Here is a 12,503-nt window from a genome sequence, read left to right on the forward strand (position 1 = left end):
CATAAACAAATAATGAAATAACAAGTCATTTTTTTGATTTTTTGATTTTTGGTTCTTAATTGAATATCAAATGAACGAAGCATACACGGACCAGAAAAGCATGGGAACGCAAAACAAACAAATAAAATAAAAACGCTATCTATAACTGAACAGCTAAAGTAAACAAATAAACAAGATAAATGGAAAATAATGGCAAAAATAATATTGGACCTTGCTTTGTGCACTGGTTCACAGTCATGTTGGAACAGGAAGTGGCCATCCCCAAACTGTTCCCACAACGTTGTGAGGATGGAATTGTCCAAAATCTCTTGGTTAATACTGTAATATTTAGAGTTCCTTTCACTGGAACTAAGGGGCCAAGCCCAATTCAGGTGATGGCCCATTCCTGTTCCAACATGACTGCACCAGTGTACAAAGAAAGGTCCATAAAGACATGGATGACAGAGTTCTGTGTGGATAAACTTGACTGGCCTGCACAGAGTCCTGACCTCAACCCAACAGAACACGTTTGTGATATATTAGAGTGGAAACTGCAGACAGTCTCCTCGTCCAACATCAGTGTGTGACCTCACAAATGTGCTTCTGGAAGAATGGTCAAAAATTCCCATGAACACACTCCGTAACCTTGTGCAAAACCTTCCCAGGAGAGATGTAGCTGTTATAGCTGCAAAGAGTGTCATATTAAACCCTATGGATTAAGAATGTACTGTATGTCACTAAGTTCATATGTGAGTCAAGGCAGGTGACCCAATATTTTTGGCAATATGTTCTCCACAGTTGAGTGGGCGTGTCGGGTATGCTATCCCAAGGCTATAGCCATAGAGTCAACACTGTGGGGGCAAATGCAAATTCATGAACAGATGGAGTGATATGTTTTATTTTTGCAAAAATGTCTTATTATTAGCCTATTATATATCGATAAATTGTTACAGTTTAGGAAAATCGGTTCAGATATAGTGGGCAAACTTAAGCAAGTTTTATTTTTTATTTAAAAACTTGAGCGTTATTACATTTGCATGTTTGCTCTGCTTCTTCTACGGTAATTTGCCCTTTTGGGTTGTGGCCAGATTACCATGGTTACATCTGATTATGTAAACAGGCTTGAAACAACTGCTAGACCTCCTGTAATAGGACCATCACAATGCACCATGTGACTGCTGTATTAAATCCAATTCAAGCAAGAGCGCCGTTTGGTTGTGTTCAAGACAGCCTACAAGCCTAAACAAGTCCACACGGCATATTTAAATCTATATTACCTCACGATAGGTTAACCACTCCCCTGCTCTTGAAGCTCCTGTGTGGAAAGATATAAAGTTGGCACACTTCATGATCTTCACTACACCAATTTTACCTTTCCTGTCATCAACAACGGCCGTCATTGTAAGGTAAAAGATTACTATTTCTATTAGAGCTGTGGTGATAGATGAACTTAGTACATGTCATAGTTAACTTCTAACACATTTAGGTGTATTTTCCAGACAGAGAAAAAAACTTCCATACAGTTTAATGTTTTTGCTCTGACACTCTTACACACATTTGAGTTCTAACTTGATTGTTCAAAGTCAATGGTTATTGCATTTTCATCATTTTTTTAGGTGAAAAATACTAGATAATAATAGAATTGAAATGAAATGACAGCTATATATCTGATCATTTATGATATTTGTGAACAAAATGTTTTTGTTTTTTTTATGGAATAAATTCTACTACTTTACAAAGCATTACAGGCTTTTGAAATGCATACCACGACAAATAACATTTTCACACACACTTTCAAATTTACACTACACTAAATGTATTTATCTGTTTTATCCATTCCAACTAGGCTGCTAAGTATAATGACTAGTTTACTGTTCACTTCCTGCAGCAATATCCTCACTTAACTCAAAGCAGCCATCATAAATGGTAATCAAACATTGCTCACATACAGATAAAACAAAAGCATGTCTCTGTGAAAACAGCAAAAGACCATTTCTTATAGTTTTTTTAGGCCAGTCCTCCACCTGCACTTATTTTTTGTTCATTTATCCCTCATAATTTGGACCTTCTTTAGAATACATTCAAGATTTCTGTAAAAAGAAATTGATATACACTGTATGAGGCTCAATTGTTGTAGTAATTATACCTACAGTATAACGTTACATCTTGTACTGTATGGTGATGTGACTCTTGCGAAAACATACCTTCAGCTGGTTTACCCAGCCTACGATGGTAATTCAGCTGGTTTTGCTTGTCATACCACCTCAAGCTGGTCCTTTTAGGGTAGCATTTTATAATAACCATCCCTTATAAATGGTTAATTGATGCTTTATTTTGCAACTATAATTAAACATATAATAACTTAATCAAAAATTAATCATTTGTAGATAACAATCAATGATTACTAAACACATAACTTACAAATACGTTACTATCAGCTTATGAAAAAAGAAACAATTTATTTATATACAACATACTGAAAAATATCTGTTTAGTGATTTACATTTATTTTATATCAATAAGCTACATTATTATTGCAAATATCATATTATTAATAATGACATATTGAGTTATTGTTAATGACTATAATGTTGATTGTAGGCCTTTACATATCCATATCCACAATGCCTATGCATATTAAATAGGTTGATTAACTATTGAACTATAAATTATGTTCTATTGATTAACAGTTAGTTAGAAAAACAATTACAATATTTGTTTTTCAGGTGGCTATGATAAAGTTGGGCCTTAGTCTTTTATTTGTTAGTAGGCCTAAATCATTTGTAAACTATCTAAAAATGTAAATATCATTAATTGATGGGAAATGACTTGCTTCAAAAAAAACCTTATGAAGTTGCATCTTAGTCTTTAACATGTTAATAAACAGTTTGTAAATGATCTAAAAATGGCAATCAATAACTGGATTGCAAACCATCTATGAACATAATGTTTATTTGAAGTTTGATTGTTATCTACAAATGATTAATTTATGATTATCAAGTTATTAAATGTTTAATTATAGTTGCAAAATAAAGCATCAATTAACCATTTATAACGAATGGTTATTATAAAGTGCTACCGCAAATCAGCATGACCATTTTACACCAACAAGCTTGGCAGGCTGGTCACCAGCATGACCATCTTACACCAGTTGTATCCCACATGACAGGCTGGTTACACCAGCACGACCAGCTTCTTCAGATGGTCACGCAAGCATGTCCATCTGGTGTCCTGACCAGCTACACCAGCAAAGACCAGCAATAGCTGGAAGAAAACCAGCAAAGACCAGCTAAGCTTGTTTCTTGCTGGGTTTTTTTTTCAGTAGGGGTATACCGTGGCAAGTTCTGTAGTAGTAGATTAATGAAAAATACTGTCTCCACTGCTTATTTGATGATGCTTTTCAATGCAGAAAAAGGCCCCGGGGGTCAGTTTACGCCAGATTTACAGTTTTACATACATTAAGGGCCTGGTTTTCTGAAGCAGAGTTTCTCTATGTGTACAGTAAATGGCATTTTGTCCGGAGTGCATACCATCAGTACAGGCTGCCCTCAAGGCAGCATTCTTTCCCCTTTGCTTTCCTCTCTATCTACAAATGAGTTTTATATAAATAGTAGCACCTTTAAATTAATACAATGTGCTGATGACATGGCCTTAGTAGGCTTCTCACAAACAACTGACACCCCCTGGTGAGGTCTCCTATCTAGAACACATACAGTAAAGGCCCTTATAGCATGGTGCAATGATAGCGAGCTAGAGACCAATGTGTAAAAGATAAAGGAGTTACCCTTTTGCAAAAAAACAAAACAACAATTGAGCCAGTGCTACTTAATGGCCTTGCAGTTGAAACTGTGGGAACGTTTACGGACCTAGGTACAGTTCTTGACAACCATCTGAGTTTTTAGATAACACAGATTATATTTATAAGAAATACTCACGACGACTCAGTCTCCTCAGAAGACTGAGCTGTCTGGGGTGTCAGTGCTCAGATTACTGAGCATGTTTTAGCCTTTCGCCTCTCTGCTTGGTTTGTCCATTGAAATAGCAACTCCAGGAGCAGGCTAAAAAGATTAGTGTCAATGGCTACCAAAATAGTGGGAAACCCCAAAAACATCTGACCCAATTATACAGAATGACAGAACAGAATGAGGAAGAAAGCTGGCTATCACTGCAGACTGTACACAACCTCTTCCCACCCGGTTTGAGCTCCTAAAGTCTGGGAGGTACTTCAGAGTGCCTCTGGCAAACAGTGCATTTAAAAATCCTTTATTCAAAATGCTATCAGCATCCTCAAGTGATGACATGAAAATGAGCTGCTATTTTAATGAATTTAATTATATATCTACAGTATATATTTCTTTATATATTTCTAGAGAAACACGTCCTGAAAGCTGAGAAATAAACAAATTCAAATACCAAAATTGTTTGTAAATACGTGATTTATACCTAATATAAATGGTTGTTAAGATCGGTATAGCTGCGTATTTATTTGAAAAGTCGGTCTATGGGACTTAACATTGGAGCTGCTCTTCGATAGGAACGCAACCGCTTGGGGCGCTGGTTTTCACTTTCCCTCCCGATCTTATCCACCAAAAATATTTTTCAATCTGCGTACTGTAATAATCTACTAACTGTGAAAATATCAGACCCTATTTCACCTTATTTTAAAAAAAACGTAATTGCTCTTTTCATTTCATAAATGGACTACAACTACAAGTGACGTGACACCCTGCTTCGACGTTACTCACCTAGCATGGTTTGTTTATTAGCCTGTTAGCTAGTTGGTTAGTTGGTTGACAATCACCCTTACTGCCAGCTCTTGTGTGAGTAGGAGCACAACAAAAGTTATCCCAACATAAAGGTAATTACACTCTAAACCCAGATTTAGTTCTAATTAATCTTTTAGGTTGGCATTACTAATGTTTGTGTGTTTTGCGAAAACTCTCTGTCATAACTAAAACAAATTAGTTGATTGTAATATTTAAGAGAAATATGCAGTGCACTGATCATGTTAAGTGTAGACAACTATAAAATTTACGTTTTTGCAAGGCGGAGGAGGGGTCTAATCAAAATTCTGCCCACCATCATGCCACCAACCGTTCTTCCCGACTCAAACACGCCTGAGTCATCTGTATCTTCATCTTGCTGCTGTTACAACATTAAATGGTGGGTGAACTTTCTGATTAACTTTGTGACAAATGATGATGAAATTATCCAAAATACTGTTCAGTTGACAAATAGTTACCTAAATGTTCGTTTGTGTGATTAACTTACAAACTGTGAGAAAACTCCAGTAAAGTTGGCTTGGTTGTTAGCATGCTAGTGCTAGGTATTTCGGTTACGTGTTAGCTCATAGCTACCCTAACATTCAAATTGGTGTGTATGGCAGATCATAGTTTATAATATTAACACGGGTATTTTTGTGTAAATATACTTGTCTTGCTGCTTTAGATTTTGCATAACTCAGACTTTATCGTTGAAATTGGTGTTTCTGTCTGTAGACAGTTGCCTAACTAACAATAGCAGCACACGTTGGTTAGCTTTTGGCTAACGTTAGCTGAAGTACATTCATGGTGATGATTTAACAGACTTGTTTAAATGGAGTAAACGATCATGGACTAACAGTTTGTTTTCTTGTGTTCTTTTGTTTGATAGGTTCTTCATCTGGTAGATACAGTGGATGTGGACTATTTACGAGTTTTGATGCTGGTTGTTAATTTATCAATAATAAAAAACATTCCTACATTGAGATGAATTCTTTCTCTTCAACATTGAATAAAACAATTAATTTAATACAGTAATCTCATCATGAAACAACAATACAGAACTTAGTTTATAGCCTATTTTAATGAGCCTTTTTAATATTCAAACCGTAACCTATAATATTTATTTATTTATACAACTGCAATTCCTGAAACAGATCATTCAAATGAACTAAAGATTTTAAGTACAGACTACTAATGTAGTTTAATTGGTCTACAGCATCCACATAAGATTCTTTGTTGACACAACTTAACATGTTTAGTTTTATGTTTTGCCAAAACTAGAATGGTTTAAGGCAATCGGTTTCCACGCAATGATCTAGTAATGACAACTAATTTGGGTTTAGAGTGTACCACACGGTTTACATCGCTCTCTGTTATTACAAAAATATGTAAAGCCAGTTTAGCAAATTGCCGTTTTGATCAGTTGGAGATGAAGCGCCCAAACTGGTGACGTCAAATGCTACTGTAACTACTGTAGTTATCGCCATGTTACAAACAAACTCAAAACAATTAAACTGATCCTAAAAAAATAAAGTATGACCACTAGAAGCAATAGGGCTGACCTACATGCATAGCATATTGAAGGCATTTAACACTTGGAGGTCCGGGGCCTTTTCAGGCACTTTGAGGCAGTCAGCTATACCTTGAGACTTTTAAGTTTTTCATCTAACTAAAAACATAATATGCAAAAGTGGCACATATGGTTATATTCTAGAGGTCCTCCACAATAATTATGTGAGAGTAAAGTGGATGTAATGAAATTACTTTTCTGTAGTAAAAGTAATTCTATTATTCTGTATAAACTAATGGTTATTATAAAATGCTAAAACTTTTGAAGTTTGAACCTGGAAAACGACGGTGCTGGCTCTATATAAGTAAAAAGAACGTTCAAAAGTGTTAAGTAGTTTTACTACAAATTGGAAAAAAGTCAGACTAAATGAGTGGCTCTTTCAAATGCAAATTAAGGTGAATGGGCCTTTTGAATGGGCCAGCTGCACGTGAGAGGACTGAAATCCAAGGATTTTCTTTTATTGTTTTTACAAAGTGCCATTGATACATTCTCTTCTAAAACATATATATTTGGAAACTAGTTGATTAAAGGTTTCTAATGGTGTTACTTATATGTTTCTAAAAATTGGCAGAGATTGAGATGTGTGTTTGGAACAGTTTTTCAAATCCCCAGGGGGGGATTTAGAGGATTAACTAAGATCCCATCGTGGGCCGAGATATTTTTTCTAAAAGAAAATCCCATCCACTCCCGCTAGCCTCTAGGAACGCAACCAGTAGGGGGCGATGAGATTACTTTCCCTCCCTATAAAGTCCTCACTTTAGATGAGCTCACAAAATACATTAACTAACCACTTAACTCCTGAGTTAATCTTGAAATATAGTATTAGGAGGTGGTTTATAAAACATGTATTCACATCCTAACTAATCATTAATGCATATGTATGTAACAAATGTTAAATAATGGAAATAGTTATTCATTAACAAAATGTTATTGCATGGTATATTAAGTATTACCAATAAGTTATGAAAGTATTTTAAAAATAGGCTTATTTACTGTGAACAAACCATTCATAACTTTGTGAACAAATGCTTTACTGATGATACATTTTGCATGAACGATAGATTAATAATGATGAACAAACCATTAACTAATAGGTAACAAATGCTTAATAGATGATGAATTGTGTGAAGTTATTATAAAGTGTTACCACATTTTTTGTGTTACCTGTTTTTATTACAAATATTTACATTTTCTGACATTTTCCAGGTGAAAAAGTTTACCGAATTTTCTACTAAATAGACGACACAGAAAGATGGCACAAAGGAATCCTCAAGGTACCAGACTATCGTCTGTGATGATAAACTTGTAATGTGATTAATTTGTTTTGTATCAGTTTCTAAAACCCCCCAACAATATATATATATATATATATATATATATATATATATATATATATATGGAATCACTACTCTTGTGGTCACAGATATGCCTCAATCATGTTTTTCTCTAAAGGCCTGAACACACCAACCGGATAATTGGCCGTCGGGCAGTCGGGGGCGGTCGGGGACTCGTGTCTGTTTGGTGTGTCCCGTGCCGTCGCCAGTCGGCGTTGGCGTCGGGGCTAATTTTGGCCAGTTTTGGCCGACTTGACATGTAGAGTCGGCCAGTGGCCGTCGGTCTCAATTACCAATCTGATTGGTTGAGTCCTAACCCTTCGTAACATCTAGGTAGCAGAGGACTTCGTTTTTAAACTAACCATTAGCCCTACATTCAGCGATGTAAGTTTCGGACCCATTTTGATCTTCCTAACATATTTTTGCTAAAACTAAGTGTCTGAACGTGTGTTATTTCAGGTTATTTCCCATTCATTTTCGTTTACTGTGCTAATATTAGCTAGCAAGCTAGCTAGGTTAACGGGCGAAAAGTTATTTATTCCATGCCCAAGAGTGTTTCGTTGGCCTCACACACAAGCAATGGCAATAAAATAATACACACTATATCATTATATTTATATTTTCTTATTGCTTAATCAGTGAAGTCCGAAAACTAGTGGCAATTAGTTCCGCGAATCCTGCATGATATCTACTCGGCTCGGCTGACTCTGAAGCCTGCAGTTATGGGTAATGTATCAAACTTTACGCACGCGCAGAACGTACAATCGGCATCGGCATCACTTCGGTGTGTTCAGTGGCACTTTTTTGACCGACCAGGGGAGACGAGAACCCGACTGATAGTCCGACTGCTTTTCTGCCGACGGTCGGCCGGTCGGGTTGGTGTGTTCAGGCCATAACAGATGAAGATGCTGGCTTTGTTAACCATACTGTAGCTCCAAAAAGAGTGAATATTGTAGTAATTTAGGGCAATTTATTTTTTAGATCATGTAAGAGGGGGGGAAATGGAATTACTCAAGCCTGATGAAAAAAAGTATGGAATCACTCAAGCCTGAGGAAAAAATACCTCTTTTTTTATTACCACTTGAAAATTGATGGTGGAAACTGAAGAAAATGGTGCATGGCAAGGCTCCATCTTGCCAAAAGCCAAATGGTGCACAAAAATAACTAATTATTATGTTCTTAGGTTTGTGATTTTAGATTTGTTTTCCTTCAGAATCGAGTGATTCCATATTTCTCTCTACATGATCTGCAAAATGAATTGCTAAATTACTACGTTTTTTTTTTTTTTTTAAAGCTCGGTTTTACAAAGCCAGATATTGTTAATTTGTTGCTTTTGTATTTTTGTTCTGTATTTTTGAGGCACATCTGTGGTTTTTCTTTGTTTGTGAAAAAATAAATGAACATCGTCCAAGAGTTGTGATTCCATAATTTATGCCAGGGGTTGAAATAACATCTTAACGTAAATGTGCTATTTTACCAGAAGCGTGCGGTGGCTGTACGTTTTGGTGGGGCAGAAACATAAAATTAAAAAATGTAATATTTCCCAGGAGTTTGTTCTATGCTTAAATCATGTCACAGCCAGAAATGTAAGTGGAATATTTTGTAGATCAGCCCAGTTGACTAGTTCTAGATCAGATTTCTTTCGGTACCATTCTCATCACGTTAAACCCATAGACCTAAAAGAAATGGACAAACAGACTCCGTTGTTCTCAATGGGAGGGGGCTGAAACAAAAATCTGTTTACTTTCCATCGTACTGCGCAGACTCGTACTCATTTCGTGACGTTAGCCATCCTGTACATTGCTGTAACTCGTCTGGTAGATGGGATTTTCCCAACAACTGTCAATCCGTTATTAACATTCGTTTTAAATATTATTATTATGTTTACTTGCCTCTAGGTAATGCTTTATCCTATCAAACAGTAGGCTACCGTAGGCAACACGCTTTTTCACTGATCTTGCGAATGACTTTCCGTCATGGTTTTCGTGCAGGCTGGACTGAGCTTCTTATCCAAACATTACGGGGAATCTCCTGTTGAACATTAGCTTCCCTCCAACCGACATGCTAACTATACTTCTTTACGGGAAACCAACGTTATATACGGGGAAGACGTGAATTAGTTTTGCCTTCGATACCCTATATAGAATACACAGAAGCTATAAGGGCGACAAACGGCACATGTTACATGAAGTTATAGGATCGCAAAAATATCTGCAATCTATGGCCGCCCATGGGAGTTAGCGGAGCGTTGATCACCAGCTCATTTCGTGTTTCTACTTCCGGGAATATGCCTGCCCCCTTGGTTAAACCAGCAAAGCATAGCAATGTTGTTGCTATGGGTAAACAAAAGTTTTCTGTGCTCTGTCTAGAACTAGCCTAATTTGCTAACTGATGTAGTATTGTTTTTAAGTAGCCTAGTTTGGTTTTTGTGACTGCAACTCAATACAGTTGGGTGTCATGAATAATTTTCTGATAACTTGTTGACTTTGCAGAACTATAGCCTGTAGCTCAGTTTGAATGCAGTACGTGGCCAGAGGCGGTTCATAAAGCAACTAGACAATCTTTGACGTGGCTCTAGCTTACCTTTGAACGTTGCTTTCTCGTTTTTTGCGCTGTCCATGAACGTTACTAAATCCACTAACTGCTAAGCCAAGGAAGACACCAGGGTTAGCTAATTTATATTCTCATTTAAACCTCTCAAATTGTTTTTAACAGAAACTCAACACGGTTATGCACAGGTGCAACTGGCCAGTGGCCATGCATCTGGAAATTAAACGATAGCCTGTACTGGCGGAACAATTTGACCACCGTTCTAGAATATGACTATAGGGCAGACTACTTTACGCCCATACAGGCGTCTTTTAGCGCGGGTTACAATCCTTATTGAAGCCGCCAGGGTTATGCTATAAACATACGGAGGAATGCGGTCGTCGAGGTGTCCCGCCCCAAGAATACATGACTACGTTAAACTCAACTAGAATCGCCACCATTATCCAAAAGTTGATGTCAACAGACCAAGATTATTTGGAAAGCCTATAGAAACTTAATGTGAAAATAATACTACTAAAAAATAGACTTGAGCAGTGATTTACTGAGGAACTAGTTTTTGTGGAGGATGCATCTGGGAGGTCGCTGCCCCGCCTGCCCATATGGACGGCACGCGCCTGTATTTTACTGATTTTGCCATCAGATATGAAAAGAAAATCACAAACTATGCCTTCCACTTTGAAAGAGGAATGTTCACCAGCAAAGAAGCAATCGACCCTTACTGGTACGACAAACAGATTGCAAGAGTAATATTGTGGTAGCCTGACGAGCCAGACCCACATCAAGATACACTCACCGTAGACAGGGCTCAATCGGAGGGGTGGGATAAACAGTTGTCTTTCAAATTCCCTCCCCGCAATAGGATAACGCTAAACGAATCATCTTCTTGTTTTCAAAAAACAGGATGCGTTACCGTCGCAACTTCTGGTCGCATGTCAGTCACCATTATGTTAAGCCCACCCATCGACTCTATACACGCTGTGATTGGCCCGCTGGTTTTTCGAGTTCTCAGCTCCCTGGCTCTATGGATCGTGCCTAGACTGCCCCACCAGCCAAATTACATTTGCTGCCGCTATAGGGCGTCTAGATTTCTAGGCTAATATTGTGGATTTTTTTGTTTGTTTTTTATTGTGCTCATAAAATGAGGCATTGGAAAGTGTGTAAGTAGCAGCAGAGATTATATGCCATCAGGCAAGTGCTATTTAAATAAACTCCTGGTGTAGGCTACTTACAAACTTTCGAATGCCTCGTTTCATAAATATAGACTCTTTTTGTACTGCTGTAGAGGCTTGATACAATTGTGGGAATTATTAGTGGAGTAATTTATGAGACAAAGTACTGGGTCCGTTAGCGCCTGCACTAAGCTATTCAGATGTGTGACACCCACCTGGGTGAAAACCATGACCCCTATGGGTCTAGTGTAGTCAGTGCACTGACAGTGCTAGGCCTGGGTGCCATGGGTGGCCTAAGTGCTTTATTGTTTTCAACTGCACTTAGGGGTTGGGTTATAAAAGGGTTTCTCTCTCTCTTTCATTTGAACACACTTTCCTTTCACATAGGCACTGTATGGCTTACTTCTTTCATGTTTTTCTTCATCTTATCATCATCATTTTCCTTCCTCTACAGCTAACACTCTGATACTGATCTCACATCTTCCATACATGCATGACATTGCACCAACATACCCTAGACTGATTGACTTGGTTTGATTGCACTTTTCTCAATAAATTATTATTCTTTACAACTGTTTCTTGTCCCTCATTATGTGATGGTGTGAACAAGCCCACACTGTTACAGATGAATTTGCTAAAGCCTACCTTACACTGACAAGATTTGGGAAAGATTCTTGAAAGACTGTAGTCTTTTGAGTAAAGTAAAGCATTAGTTAAAAGACTACAATCTTTCAAGAATCTTTCCCAAATCTTGTCAGTGTAAGGTAGGCTTAAGTCGCACATACTACTCGCGTACTTTACTACACAATTTGGCCTTTTGTTTTTATTTACATTTAACAGTGTCATAACACTGATGATGGCTGATGGTTATATGCATATTCAATATTGTTTGCATTTTGCATGTTGTCCTCTCCTGAATGATCCAAAGGGATAAATGAGGCAAACCAGATATTTGAAGACGTTATGAAGAAGATAGAAGCGGATGCTAATGAGGAAACTGATGCTTTCAGTCAGTACATCAGGTAAATCATTACGAACCAAAGTCAGCAGAATAAGGCCAATTGAGTAAATTTAATTAGCAAGTCATTTATGTTTTCTGTTCAGCATTCATGAGTAGCTGGTTGTTGTCAACTACCAA

The 12,503-nt window shown here is 37.3% G+C and overlaps 1 protein-coding gene across 3 annotated transcripts in view; it reads left to right on the forward strand.

Moving 5' to 3' along the window:
- The first annotated feature begins 1,346 nt into the window (after nt 1-1,346).
- The window catches only part of LOC134069953 (nuclear GTPase SLIP-GC-like), a 52,347-nt gene continuing 41,190 nt past the window's right edge, over nt 1,347-12,503 (forward strand). For all 3 annotated transcript variants that reach the window (XM_062526115.1, XM_062526116.1, XM_062526117.1), the window contains exons 1-3: nt 1,347-1,385; nt 7,519-7,586; nt 12,294-12,387. In XM_062526115.1, the coding sequence (XP_062382099.1) occupies nt 7,565-7,586; nt 12,294-12,387 (116 nt within the window). In that variant the 5' untranslated portion in view covers nt 1,347-1,385; nt 7,519-7,564. The remainder of the gene's footprint in view (nt 1,386-7,518; nt 7,587-12,293; nt 12,388-12,503) is intronic.

Source organism: Sardina pilchardus, chromosome 22 (assembly GCF_963854185.1).
Source record: "Sardina pilchardus chromosome 22, fSarPil1.1, whole genome shotgun sequence".
In the NCBI taxonomy this organism is placed as follows: domain Eukaryota; kingdom Metazoa; phylum Chordata; class Actinopteri; order Clupeiformes; family Clupeidae; genus Sardina; species Sardina pilchardus.